The 15,069-nt window shown below is 34.2% G+C and overlaps 1 protein-coding gene across 2 annotated transcripts; it reads right to left on the bottom strand.

The window, feature by feature from the left end:
• Nucleotides 1–379: 379 nt before the first annotated feature.
• On the bottom strand, nt 380–13,558 carry LOC108664467 (myosin-2 heavy chain). Of its 2 annotated transcripts, XM_018151056.2 has the most exons (13): nt 13,382–13,558; nt 10,809–10,947; nt 10,333–10,420; nt 8,901–9,056; nt 8,474–8,545; nt 7,648–7,890; nt 3,690–3,803; nt 3,102–3,236; nt 2,332–2,466; nt 1,883–2,041; nt 1,543–1,686; nt 954–1,100; nt 380–556 (listed from the first exon to the last, which is right to left on the bottom strand). In XM_018151056.2, exons 1-13 carry the CDS (start codon nt 13,410–13,412, stop codon nt 545–547), a joined length of 1,575 nt encoding a protein of 524 aa, XP_018006545.1. In that variant the 5' UTR covers nt 13,413–13,558; the 3' UTR covers nt 380–544. The 2 variants fall into 2 exon arrangements, with proteins under 2 accessions (XP_018006545.1, XP_018006546.1); XM_018151057.2 differs by lacking the exon at nt 1,543–1,686 and having other exon boundaries at nt 382–556; nt 13,382–13,557.
• Between the last annotated feature and the right edge of the window lie 1,511 nt (nt 13,559–15,069).

The following is a 15,069-nucleotide window of genomic DNA, read 5'->3' as shown; positions in this document are numbered from 1 at the left end:
AGATGTAGGTGAGCGGCAAGAGAAGGAACCCTATCCTTGTGTGCCGGTGGTCATCATGAAGCAGCCGGTGGCGAGTCTCAAAGCAGGGTTCTGCACGACCTGTAGGCTCGTTCACTCCCATCGGATCGCTTGGCTTATCAAGGGAGCTCCAAGATCCAAGACAACACGTAAACCGCGAAGATCCTTGCGCATGATTCAGTTAGATATCAGTGCATGGTGAAGCGAAGCGTCTCACCCAGTGGTTGGTAAATTAATTAATTTCAGTTCATTACCCAGTTGAACAAAGGCGCCGAAACCATGACTTCAGTTTTAGAATGTGAAAAAAGTTCCTTTTTCACAAAAAATTTATTGTTTATTTTCGAATATCAAAATGTTAATTCAATGGATTCCACTCAATTACACTTCCACTCAATTCAACTCAATATGGATATTGAATGGACAAAATTACTGGACGTTCGTCGGCAACAGATGTGCGATATAAGAGGTCATCAACCGTTTACATTGTCGCCGTCGGTCTGTTTGTAAACTGACGAGACCCGAGATCTCACTCTTCCGCCTGGGGGTAATTAAACATAATTTAGTTACGAACAAGATATGAGAATATATGATAAAACATGCACGATGAACAGAGAAAAACTTTGCCATATAGAATAGCTCTGGGTGGCCTATTGGTTAAGATTGCATAGATTAGGGCTGCGAGTTGTAGTTTAAAACCCGTAACTGGTTGTGAAAATAGTTAAATCAGCAGGTGGTGAAGAATCGGAGACAGGACTAAATTCCCTACTCAAAGCCGACACCACTAAATGATGTTATACTGTATTCTGGAATCAAATCATTACATACAGAAACTTTACCAATATGATATTTAAATTTCAAAGAAATGCATCAAATGTAAAAACTTTAGTTTTACTATTAGTTGGTTGATTACGAAGACTAATAAAGAAAACGCTTACTTTTACGGCATTAACATCTTCCTGATGTTGAAGATATTTTTTCTCTGACGCGTCCAATCTTGCGGTGAGCGTCTTGATCAAATCATCTTTGACGTCCAGATCCTGGAGCATCTGCCGCATCGCGGCCTCGAAGTCTTTTTTCTCTTTCTGTGAAGAACTTATACTAGTATGAAGGCTTGGCTAACGTTGTGAATCGAAATTTCAGGGATGACCATTAACTGATAGTTCTTTCCAGATACAAAATATGACTACACAAAAATATTTAGAACATGCATCCGAATTTTAGAGAATATCGTCGACGATCATGGCTTAAGTTCGATCTTTCATTTGTTGTCGGTGAAGTCATTCTGAATGAATTTTCATCTAACCGGTTTCAATCTTCCGTTGATGAATCGTAAACGAATAATTTGTTTAGATTTCTTAACAATATCATTTTAAAAGGTAAATATATTGGTATATAAGTTTCAAATTGTTCAAAATTTTTGGATGAATTGGATTCAAATGGCATAATGTTTATATCTCAACCCTATGTAATCTACACATCAACAGCGCACATTTTACCGACTAAGTAAGGCGACAGTGAACGCACCTTATACCCCGACAATTCTTGCTCAACAAGTTTATTACGGGACGAAATCTCAGATGCCACGAGGTCAGAGCAATCGCAAGCGTCAGCGATGTCGCCTTGATTGCAGGCTTCCTTTGTTAAGGTTTTACACTCCTCCAATTCCGTCTGTTTAACGAACCAGATAATTAGTGAAAATTAAAATGTACACTAGTCACTGTATGAACGTAAACTACACGGTATTGTATATTCAATACAATTGAAATAGAACTCATAAATCGAAATAGAACTCACTAAAAAGAACTCCACGTCACTAAATAAATTTTAAAATGCTCAATCGCCAGATAAGAATCGTCGCTCTTACCTGCATTGATTGAATTTTTTGCGAAGCGGCGTGGTCGCTCTCGATCCATTTCTTCTTGACGTCGACCAGCTTAAGCGTAAGTTCATTGATTTGTTGGTCTTTTTTGTCCAAATCTTCAACGACATAACGGACAGTGTGTTCCATGTCACTCTTCATAACCTGGCGTGCCAATTGAGAAAATTTCAAAATTTGTGAGTAAATATCAAGATGATATTCTCCAAAATGCACTCCAGCCATACTCCGCGTCGTGGGCTTTTCCTTTACTTACACAACAGATTACTCTACCCAATTAAGGAATGTTTTATTCATCATTTAATATCAACAGGAATTTCTTTTTCAATTGCCCAAAAATTTATCTTATACAAATTAGCCCATCAAATCTGCTAAAACTGAAAGTAATGTCCGAGAATAGTTCCGGCTTTACATGAACGCTAGTTAATAGTTCTCGCCTCTACAGTTTTCCTTTCTATTTCGAGAAGCTTTTGAGTGTTGAGCTTCTCCTGAGCGACAGCTGCCGTGCAGTCTCCGCCGTCGCTAGGCTGCTGCCCTGCCGCTGCCAACTGCTGCAGCTGCTCCATCAGTTGCTGTACAAAATATACGGTATGCACGCACTGCTGATGAATGCAGTTATTATCTCGATGATATATTTACGAGAGAGAATAGATGTTCTCATAAGGAGCTTTATGAAATCGTCAGTGGAGCACGGAATTTCGTGTTAAATACTGAAGTAAAAAGGAATTACTTCACGATAATGTAATGATTATTGTATCTTAACGAATCAATTAGTGATGAAAAAATAAAATTATTACAGATATCACCTTAGAATAGAAAATGTAGCTGCGAAATGCCACAGGTGGTTAAAGAATCAGCATATGTTACACCAAATGAATGTCAAGCAGTCATTTAATCCGCCTGTCACTAGACAACCATTCATTACATTTGACATGCTACCATACTTGCACTTGCAGCATAAGCTATGAATCACGCTTGTTATTTGGAGAAGCGTAATAAACGATTGAAGATTAGAAAGATCCACCGTATTCAGAATGATAGTCGTAACTTTAAAGAAATAACACTTTTGTTGCGGGCTTCATAACAAATTCAAGTGGTCGGAAAAATTGATCAAAATCACAGATTATGATCAAAAATTAATTAGAATACAATTCGATTTTAAACCTAATCGAATGCACAATCAGACCTTCGGATAATATCGACTCACTGTTTTCTCGGCAAGAAGAGTATCACGTTGGTCGATGAGAACCCTCCTATCGATGACATCATCATAATCAGGTCGCGTTTCAATCCTGACTTTCTCCAATTCTTTTTGAACCTTGACGAGTTTTTCTTCTAGAACCTTCAACGAAAAATAAATGCCCATGTGAAGAGGTCAGCTGTTCAGAGAATTTGTTTTCACACTTTAAATATCAATCACATTTCTAAACAAGAAAATGCATTCATATCTAAATATATCGTTGTCTATCTAATTCTAATATCACTAAAATAATTAATATATAACGGTCACAACATTTTTCAACACAAAAGAGACGAACGTAATCGTCATACAGCTTTCGCTCTGTGCAAATATATCGAAATTGGTCAGTGGTAATCTATTAACACTCTGATCATATGAAAGAGACAAATTGTTTTGTAAGACATGGAATAGGCTAACGTGATCGTCATACAGCTTTCACATTGCGCAATTACATCGAAATTGGTCATTGGTTATCTATTAACACACGGATCATATGAAACAGACTCAACGTTTTTAAGACATTGAATAGGCTAACGTGATCGTCAATCGTCGTACAGCTTTCACACTGCCCAGTTGCTCCTTCTCCTTGAGGGCGATGTCCAAGCGCTGCTGAGCCTCGTCCCTCTCCGACACGAGCTTCTTCAGGGTCAGGGATGCGGAGGCGCCGCTCTGAACAAGTTAAATCATGTCAATAATGTTGTAATTGCATAGTTTCATGGCTCTGATTGAATCGAATGATGAGTGTTCTACATGTAATTCAGAGTAGTTTTCACATAGCTTGAATTTCAAATTTTAATAAAATACAATGACCAGGAATTTTGAAGACTAATCAATATGATGACGAACGTTAGCGAATCGTCTAATATCATTCATTTAGACAAATTTACATAGAAAAAAAGTATTTGTCGTACGCGATACAGCTATCTGGATCCCATGGAATTGAAATGAGGAATTATTTGCGAATACATCAATAAATACCATGGAAAAAACCCAAAAACAGTGTGTCGGTAATCCAGTTTAGGTTCGTGTTAGAAAATGGAGAGACAAACGGATAATCAGATTAAAGACTTACCTCGTGACATGAGCAGCCCTGCATCGGATCTAATCATCAACCGCTTTTTGGGGAAAAACATTATTTTAGTTTAAAGTAATCGTGACTGAAAGCAAGAAATAACTCCATAATACACAGAAAACGTGCATTGCAAATGACTCCGTAGTCAGTCTCAGAGGATAATTAGTGCTCTGAGTAATGGCAAGAAGACAAATTGAGCAAGACTCCAGCATCACAAGAAGAAACGTCAATTTCAAAATCGTCAATCCAACCTAATCGCTTAACGGTGAGGTGACCTTTAATGAGCAGAATAAATGAACTCGCTAAAGCACGAAATTTCTTTGCATCAATAAATTCTTTCTCATTGCTTGGCTAATGCATATTGCATAAACCATGTAACACTATGCACGTGACACAGAATTAAGTTCAACAAAATTTTCATCAAGACGCATGCTAAGGACATCTCAAAAATTTTTGAAACGTGTCATGTACACCATAAAAATCCTCAATATGTTTATTGCCTGAGTTACCGTTCTCCATCGTCGTGCGCAGTTCAATGATAAGTTTGGGGTTTATCAATCTTTAATTATGTAGCCATAAGTTGCTCATAAATCAGACTCAACTGGGGGAGCTGGTATGCACTAATATTATCGACATTGGACGGAAAGTATCGAGACTAACACTGATCGTAAGGATAATCAGCATCAAGTTACCGAGGGGCAGGAACAATAAGAGAAAATTCATAATGTATTGTCAACTGTGAAATTTGATCATCGAATAACTCGCTTTTTCTTAAATTAATGGCTAAATTTGACATAGGCAGCATAGACAGAATAAAAATCGGAACAAACAACTGGACAAAATCCCATAGAAAAATGACAGCTTGCAAAGACCTGGCAGGAGGCGAGAGGCTTGGAATGCAGCGCTAAAGTTAGTGAACTCACTATACTTAAGCAAATGGAATAAAATGCCTGAAGTAAAACAAAAGCACCTGCGAGGCGCGAGCAATCCACAATTCCCCTAAAGTCACTCCAACAAACACGTTGAATTTCAACAAGAAAACGACAAAAACTCGGCGGTTCAAACAAATTCTTAAATTTTCCGTGTGGCTGTGGGGCACACACAATTATTGAAGTTTCTAAGCAAATAAGTACCACAGAGTTGGCATGCCTAATGACTAAAATTTATACCTTGACACAAATTTTATACCCTAATACTAAACATCCTCAATTATCACATGCATCGATTATTTGGTCATTATTCCGCAAATTGATCCACAATCAATCCCAGTAAAATGTATTCAATCTGAATTTGTTTTGAGTACCTTTAAGAAATTAAATGCTCAATCAGATCAACAACGGGTCGGTAGACATTGCTTAAGAACATCATCAAAACTAACACACTTGGCAAGGAAAAATAACAAGCTATACTAGCATTAAAATGGATCTAATCTAATTCTAGAGCACAAGTGTTTCGTTCCGAAGTGATATTTCTTATAAGCCGGTCACTTCTAATCATCTTATAAGAGCTTTCCATTTTCGACAAAACTGACGGATCTAAGGCACTGCAAGATGGATTATCACTTATTCAAGACATCGAAATCGATCAATATATTATTGAACAAAGTTAAAATACGTACAAACAAAATTTTGAAATACATAATACAAGTTCAGCAGTGGTATGGAATATCAAGTTTCTTTTTAATACAATGAGAAAATTAAAACGAATATTTTTTTGCACCAATCATTACCACAGTTGCTTGGTAAATAAGTAGCATATGTTCGTTGAAGAAAAAATCTGTACACTGTACAGAATGACAGCACGAAAAAAAGAGAAAATCATTTTGAGCAATGCACCTCACATTTCTGATTTATAACTAACAAACTTTTAGTAATAATGGAAGATTTCAAGGCTTGACCAGCTAAACACGCGGTATTGCATAAAACAACCAAAAATAAGAGATATTTCATGTCTAATATTCAAGAACAAATTCTCGCCACGAAGCATGTGAAAACGTCAGATACAAAACACAAAATTTTATAGCAAGCATTGAATAGCCATGCAATAAACGATCTCGGACATTTTACGCAACTTGACATACAATTTACATTCTACAATAATGTAATTCGAACAAAAAGTTTCTCCTGAATATAAAATTGCTGCAGCACTGATTCCGACTGCTCTGCAACAAATGCTACAGTATTACGGGAGCTAATGCCACAACAGTCAACATTTCAGGTTACAACCCTGCAAACTTGGATGTTACAACATTGCAAAGTTGGATGTTACAACACTGCAAAGTTGGATGTTACAACACTGCAAAGTTGGGTGTTACAACACTGCAAAGTTGAATGTTACAACACTGCTACATTGGATGTCACAACAATATCACTTGTGCGTTGCAACAGCGGAGTTACAGCAGAATTGCGTTGTAACACAGACGTCGATGTGTAGCAGTCAAGAGTCCAGTTAGGTTGTCTTAGTTCAGACCTGTGATAAAAAGCACGTAACATTAAATAGGCAATATTAATACAAAACTCAGCACCTCTCAACATGAAGACACAAATGGAAAAGTTGCAAGTCCTCGCAATAAAGAAATACAGTATGCAACAACAAACCAAAATAGTCGTGTAACGTCAGAAATTTGAGTGTTAATTGAATTTGAATGTGAGTGAGCGGCTTTAGCGGATGGGGAGAGTGCAAAACTTGAATAGAAGAAGGAAAATGCAAAAATATGAGACAGGAAATAGCAAGTAAAATCACGACGTGCACATGAGAAGTACAATTGCTTTAAAAGTTCACTTTCTGTTGAAACAGAATAGAAAAATGAGTGAACAGAATGGCATAGGTGAGAAAACAGAAAATACAAAAAATTTTTATTCCTAAACTAAGAACAATTTTGATCAAAAGTAGTTGATTGAAGAACTTTTGATGGACCACTTCTTGCCCAACAGAGATCACTCGGTCATAAAAACGTATGAAATACAAACAGGTAATCTGAACAACGCTGAATCAATTTCCCATTACCGCACTTGCGTCCAAACTCAAGTAATAAACATGTAATTATGGCTTGTTTGCCATGACACACCAGTGCACAAAAGAGTATCATGTGTAGTACAAGATTTAAGAACACTTTCAAATTAAACCGCACATGGTATATAATTAGTAAGCTATTTTATAATTCTCAATAAAATCCTGTGCGACTTTCTTGAAACGTTTCTGGAATCAATCAAACAATAACTGTCACAATAAACCGAGCTTAATTTCTTCCGTTATGTGCACGAGCTTCTGCGTAACACAAATTCTTCTTATTTTCACTTATAGAAGGAACTTAATAGTCTACTTATATGGAGAAAATAACAGCAATGTGTTAAAAGGCTCGCTCAGAAGTGCCAGACAAAATCAATGTGATTTCACAAAAAATAAAAAAAATAAAAACGCACAAGTTTGCAATGAACTTACCTTTTTTGCATCTTCAAGTTGCTTGATTTTAGCACTGAGTTCTTCTATTTTTTTATCCTGCCCCTTTGCTTTTGCGAGAAGCATTTCATTATTCTTCTCAGACTGGGCGAACTTGGCTAAGGTTTGCTTAAGTTCTTCAGTCAATTTCTTTTCATTCTCTGCAGCAGCAATCGTGTTCACAGAGCCTTGTTCAATCACAACCTCAAGATCAGAAACTTTCTTCAACAGTTGCTGCTTCTCACTCTGAAATAAATGCAGTTGTAAAAAAATGGGTACAAATCACTATAGGTCACGAAGAAATGACACATTGAATTATAATATATAATGTAAAAAAAGAAACCTAAACCTTCAAGAGGAACGTGAAAAAATGGCACACAACTGATATAAAATGCTTTTTTGAAAGTATTGACCATATTTTCTGATAAAATTGTGAGAAATAATGTATGTCAATGCGTTCTGAGTAGAGGGATATGAGAAGCAGATAAACTCGGTAACAATATAAAATAAATCTACCATGATAGACGCTGGTAAACTTCTTGCTGTAAAAATATTCCCATGTGACAGAATAAAATTAATATACAAGACATTTTAATATACTAAGTATTCCAATGCGACAGAGAAGCCTAAATTCTGAAAATGGTACATTTCAAGATTACCATCACTATTAAAATTTCATGCATTAGAATACTAACCGTCATAATAATTTGGATTTATCCAATAAATAAAAAATTTGTCTGTAAATTAAACTGGTCGTAAAATATATATCTGATTTTAAAACTAGGCAATTTAGATGAATATTAAGAATTCAAAGATGAAATAATCAAACCTCCAATGCCTGCACAACAGCAGAAGATTGTGGGCCTTTCTCTTCCTCCAATTTCCTTATTCTTTCTGCTGCCTGAAAATAAACACACGTGAATATGACAACAGCTAACATTTTAAACTAACATCAAAGTTCTTAATACCACTTAAATTCACATTAATAAGTTATGATTCTACAAATCCCTCACTGCCACGTGCTTCTACATGAATTACATTTTGGGCAGGAAACACAACAAGATTAAATTAAAAGTCACAAGACAAGCTGAGTCTCGAGTAGCCTGCCCCAGGAAATAAAGCTGCAACAGGTGCTATGTAACACAAGAGTGGTCATTAAAAATACAAGCCCTATCCCATCACAAAAAGGTACCAAGTACTTACTATGACAGCCTAATTACCATTATGAGTGGTGTTCATTATTCACAGTTACTTACCTCCAGCTCTTGAATTTTCTGTTCAAGCACAAGCACTTTCTGCTTGGCAGATTTAGCTTCTTGAGAGGCCCGATCAAGATCTCGCTGCAAGTCAAGCTTTTTACTCAACTGAACCTGCAGATCTTGTGCCTGCTGCCGGCTGGTTGCCAGGTTCGTCTGAAAAAAGCAGGTTGTTAATATTCAAATGAAAAGAGAGGAGTTATGAGAGTAAAAATGAGATTGACAAGATAAACAGCAGTAATAAAACAAATATTTGCCAAAAATGTTGAGGTATAAGAAGTTTTGTTTTGTTTTAATTTGATGGATGGCACTTAAAATAAGAAGTTTATTAGCTAGTTGATTTGTAGGAGAATGGCGAAGTGTTGCGACATTGATTTGAAGGCTTGATATATACAGAAGTGACCAAAACAACATGATTAACTAAGGTTCATTTTACTGCAACTATAGCTCAATTTTTATTCCCTAAAAATAGTTTGAATTTAATGCATGGAAAGTGCCCTTAATTTGTTATTTAATGCATGAAAGTTCATCTCTTTGGTCCAGCCTGACATTAAAGTTGTCTGCCACATTAATATTTTGGCATTATTGCTAGCTTTCGTGCCACTTTATGTATCCTACTCATTAATCTCATATTGATAACCTGACATGGCCGAGTTGGGTAGGCCATTATTTCCTTTCTAATTTAATTGCATGGATTAACTCCTTTATTCCTCTTAACAGCTTTCATGTCACTTCTAAAGCACATCTACCAGCAATAATTTAAAAGGAAAGAAATAGAAATATTTATATTGCTTTCAAGAAATTGACATTTATCTTGAACTGATTGAATTAACTGAAATAGGCCTATAATTAGCAGATACTTGAAATCTCAAATCAGTTTCTTTGTTAATTTTCAGTACAAACTCCATAATTCACACCTTATCTTGCCCACTATGTAAGTGTAACGTGTATGCCAGTGCCAGCTCTACAGCATATTTCTGCTGTGAATACAGTCTAGTTATAGGAAGGTTAGCATGGGAATATGATCTCTTTCAAATTTTGCACTGCTATAAATTGAAATCATTGAATATAATTGTTCATTTGAATATACCCTTACTGGTCTTAAGCACAGAGTCCCTTAGGTAAGCTCACTTTTCTCTTGTCTAAGTTTGCTTTATTGGAGAATTCCCTGCATTTCCAATTCATCACCATACTTCTCCCTTGGAGACAGGAATCGTCTCATGGCGTTCCAATAACATTTTTTTTTCAACTTATATATGTATTGATTTCCTAACAGAAAATAATTTCTTTGTAACTGGTTTTAAACGAATATTGTTAGCAATACATTGAACAAGTATTGATAACTCACATTAAGGGTACAATTTTTTATTCTTTTATGTGGCAGAAAAAATTGATGCAAGTTTAATCAATTAATTTAGAACAAAATTGTTACCTGAAGCTGGTTGAGTTCTGTCTGTAGGTTTGTAAATGCTTGAGAAGCCTCTTGCTTCTGTGTAGTGGCATCCAACAATTCCCTCTGACTGGAAAATTAATCATAGTGATCACACATTTATAAAGCAATTAGAAATACAACTGTCAGAAAAATCTGGACCAGTAAATCAGTGCCTAATTTCCGTTTTAAATTAAAATAAAAATGTGTAACATCCTTGATTATCTATACATATAATGTGTAAGAAGTTCATAAAATATGTAATTATATATTTCAGGTGGTTAGCTTTAAGAAACTGCATACGGTATATTGCCTGCTATTGTAAACAATATTGAATATTGTATGCCATGTTAAATTTTAATTCAAAATATATTTGAGATTAACTTGTTTGGATTATAGGCAAATAAATAATATACGTATGTGTTGAAAAATGTAATGAAAATTTTCTATTTATTTCTACAGCTTATTACGAAACTAACACAATTTCCAGCTTGAGTGAAGCATCATCCGCATCAGTCCTGAGCTGATGCACTGAGGCCAGCAGGGCCAGCAACACCACCAGCACTGACACCTTGAGACCAGCACCCAGCAGCCAGCAGAGGCCACTCAGCAGGCATCCTGATCAAAATCAAATGTTAACATCTGTGCTTTGCCACTGGCATCGTTCTACCATCCACGCAAGAACAGCACATGAAGAATTGTATGTGATTAAATTTTTTCAATTTGAGGGGAGCATGGACCAGTACATAAAAAAATTTTGTATTTAGGGACTGATCATTTTGAAACTTGATACACATGTATAAAATAGACATCAATAATTTTTTGTTCATGTAATTTTTTTTAAATTGAAGAAAACATGAAATTCATAGAAATTGGCAAAAAATGGGTAATGTGAAATCTATCTCCAAATTTAATTAGCATGGTACAACATCAAGAGACACATCACTTGATTTGTAATGACTACCTACCGTATATCTAGAAATCATCTGATCACTTTATAAAATTTTAAAAATATTTTCTTTGGTGATTTTTCTGATTTCTTCAATTTTGGCTCCTTCCCTCCCCCATTTTATTAATAAATAATCTAAATAAAAAATAAATCAGAAAAAGTGACCAGATGTACCCTAGATCAGGTCTTTACAAAACAAATGGTGTATCCTTCAAAGCTGTAGCTTGAAAATCATAGGAGGAGATTAGTTTTTAAGATGAAAATTCCAAGTTTTAAGGAGAGCCAAAAAACTGATATTTGTGATCAGTTAAGGTATAGGTTTTACTTGCTCTTTGATGGTTGTGAACAAACAAATGAACATACAAACATGGCTTTTGGACCTTTAAAATGAGCCTAGAAACCTGAAAAGTAAAAATTTTTCATTTATGACATACATACATGCTCTCCTCAACTAAACAATAGATTATTAATAATGAACAAAAATTTTCTAAACATTGATTATACTGTAGCATTAACCAAATCTTTTTCACAAGAAAAAACATGCTTGCTCAAAGAAGTATTTCCAATTTTAATAATGAATTCCAGAAGAAGTTATTGAAATTTTGGAAAGAACAGCACTCTCTTTAGGATTCAATTTCATGAGTAAATATGTTTAGGAATAGATCAATTTCACTACACAAGTGCACATGGTGGAATAGTTAGTGACGAGCAGCAGGTGAACACTTGTGGTGCACAACACCTGTTTTCACATCCTCAGCATGACACTTGATCCAAGACCCTGAAAATAACCTCCTAACTATTGGTAATAACCAATAGTGACAGAATAGGTTATTCCTCCTATTACTCTATAGGTAATTACTGTTAGTGGTGCTGTGGAAATTAATATCATAGGAGCCTTAGGAGATGAAATTAAACATAGGTTAAATCTTGTGGAGATTTAAGGGAAACTTGAAGGTTAAAGGACATACAAATTCAGCATAGACCTTGTTTACACATAAAAATATTTATATCACCCATATACAAATAAGTACAACAATATACAGTGTGCTACATGATAGTGTGCTATATCAATATACAAATAAGTGAGCTATAACCTATACTGCAATAAAATTATGAATATCTTGAAATACTTATAGCAATCATAATGAAGATTATAATACCAAATACAGAAAGCATACTTTTACTTTGAGAAGCAGCATTAAATTTTTTATTTAAAAATTACCAACCTTGTACTTTGTACACAATAGACATCATACATTTATTTTTAGTCAACAAAACCTGAGGATTAGTCTCAGCTACTCAAATCATTATATACATACATAGTAGAAAATATCTAATGTATTATGTGACAAGGTCATTTTATTCTTGGGGAAAAAAGATGGGCCTCATCATCACCTGATCTATGAGTCAGTCTTGATATACAAGCAAGCCCCTTCTTCAGAAACAATAAATAATCCCCAGTCATGAAATTTGAGTCATGAAGAAATATTTGAACAAGTTATTTAAAAATATATATATGCAAAGTATAGGTTAAAAACTCAGATTTGATCAATCAGTCTAATTCCCTTCCAACTACAGGCATGGAGTGCCTCTTATCAAGCATTTGAAACCTCCAGAATGTATTCAGTGAAAGCCTGTGGTGCTCTCACAGATTTTAGATTTGATATATTGACTTGGTGATAGAACAAAGTCTGATTAGTAGATCAATTATCTGGATAGGTGATCAATTGGCTGGATTGGTAATCAATCACATGGATAGCTGATCAATCATCTGGATAGTGATCAATCATCAGAAAAAGTGATCAATAATTTATAGGTAATCAATTATCTGGATAGGTGATCCTTATTCGGAAAAGGTGATCAGCATTCTGAAAAGATTGATCAACATTCTGTATAGGTGATCAATCATCTGCAGGGTGTTCAATCATATGGATATGTGATCAACCATATGGATAGGACATCAGTCATCTGAATAGGTGATTGATCAATCATCTTGTTAGATGATCAGTCCATCACCTGGATAGTAGATCAATCAATCATCTGGATAGGGGTAAATGGCTTATCTCTTTCAAGTTAATTGCTACAAAGTTCAGTAAAACTCACCTTTGCTCTTTTCAGTATGAGATGAAGTCATGTTTTCTTCTTCAGTTAAATTTGGGATGTGCACCTACAATATTTTTCACAGCTGTCTATAATATAATCTCAGAAAAGTATCACAACAAACTGAAATGTAAACAATTATCATATTGGTCAAAGTTTCCTAAAACTGCTGGGAGATACCAACATTTTCCAAGTGATTTTTAAATAAAACAAATAAAAAACTTTTAAAAACCACATTTTCTTAACAAACAAAAAAGAAAAACATTTACTCTTACATAACATTTAAGTTATGTAAAATGTTATGTAATGTTATGTAAGAGTAAAGGTTTTTCTTTTTTTCCATTAAGAAAACGTGTTTTTAACACATTGACTACAAAGTGGTACATATGCATACCACGAAATGTATTTCTCCAGGACGTATTGGTACTGTAATTCAGGTTGCCTAAAATTGGCCAAATCCAAGAAAAAAAGGCCAAAAAAGGCCCATAACTCAAAATAAACTAGTTCATTTGTAAGTTCCACTATAAAAATTCCATTCATTTTATTTTTGCAGTATTTAAAATTTAATTAGGAAGTACCCCTATCATAAATTTTAGCCGGCAAACGCACCTGAGAAAAACTAAATCACAGAATTTGTCTGGAAAAAATTACTGTTTGGCAACCCTGTTTAAAAACATTACAAATAATGAAATAATAGTACAAGATGAAGCAATTGTAGTCAACGTGTTAGAAGTTTTTTTTATTTGTTTTATTTCACTATTTTTAGTTTTGTAAAAACCAAAAAAACATGCTTTTTAAAAATATTTTTATATTTATTTATTTTCTACTTTTTAGTTAGCAATTTTAGCAATTCAAATCAATTTCCAGGGTTGGCAAGTGCAGATATTCAAGAAAAAAACTCAATTCCAAACTGTGAATTTTTAGTGTTTTCTTTTCTTAAATTTTTTGCTCAAAAAAAATTCTTAATTATTATTTCTGATCATCAAATCTTGAATTGTTAGGCATTATGAGCATGCATGCCAAATTTCAACTTACTAAGATGTTTAGAAGTGCTCTAAATTAAGGTTTGAATTTTTGATGACAGACAGACAAGAAACAAAGTCAAGAATAAAACAAATAAAAAACTTTTAAAAACCACGTTTTCTTAACGAACAAAAAAGAAAAACATTTACTCATATATAACATTTAAGTTATGTAAAATGTTATGAAATGTTATGTAAGAGTAAATGTTTTTCTTTTTGTCCGTTAAGAAAACGTGGTTTTTAAAAGTTTTTTTGTTTTATTTCCTTATTTTTAGTTTTGTAAAAACCAGAAAAACGTGGTTTTTAAAAATATTTTTTATATTTATTTATTTTTACTTTTTAGTTAGCAATTTTAGCAATTCAAATCAATTTACAGGGTTGGCAAGTGTGGATGTTTGAGAAAAAACTTGATTCCAAACCGTGAATTTTTAGTGTTTTTTTTAAATATATATATATATTTTTTCAAAATTATTATTTCTGATGATCAAATCTTGAATTGTTAGGCAGCATAAACATGCATGCCAAATTTCAACTTACTAGGATGTTTAGAAGTGCTCTAAATTAAGGTTTGAATTTTTGATGAGACACACACGAAACGAAGTCAAGAAAAACGTGGTAAAAAGAAAAAACGTTGTAAAAAGAAAAACGTGATAAAATCCTAGGTTAAAA

The sequence above is a fragment of the Hyalella azteca genome, unplaced genomic scaffold (genome assembly GCF_000764305.2).
Source record: "Hyalella azteca isolate HAZT.00-mixed unplaced genomic scaffold, Hazt_2.0.2 contig14805, whole genome shotgun sequence".
In the NCBI taxonomy this organism is placed as follows: domain Eukaryota; kingdom Metazoa; phylum Arthropoda; class Malacostraca; order Amphipoda; family Hyalellidae; genus Hyalella; species Hyalella azteca.
Note: the sequence above shows the minus strand (reverse complement) of the source record. Positions and strands in the feature narration are given on the sequence as shown.

Excerpts from the sequence above, each read along its gene's own strand:
- LOC108664467 (XM_018151056.2), bottom strand. The coding sequence starts at position 13,412 with ATGACTTCATCTCATACTGAAAAGAGCAAAG. Across the intron at positions 10,421-10,808 it reads TCACTCAAGCTGGAAATTGT|TCAGAGGGAATTGTTGGATG; the intron begins GTTAGTTTCGTA and ends TTAATTTTCCAG. Across the intron at positions 3,237-3,689 it reads AACTGGGCAGTGTGAAAGCT|GTTCTAGAAGAAAAACTCGT; the intron begins GTACGACGATTG and ends TTTTCGTTGAAG.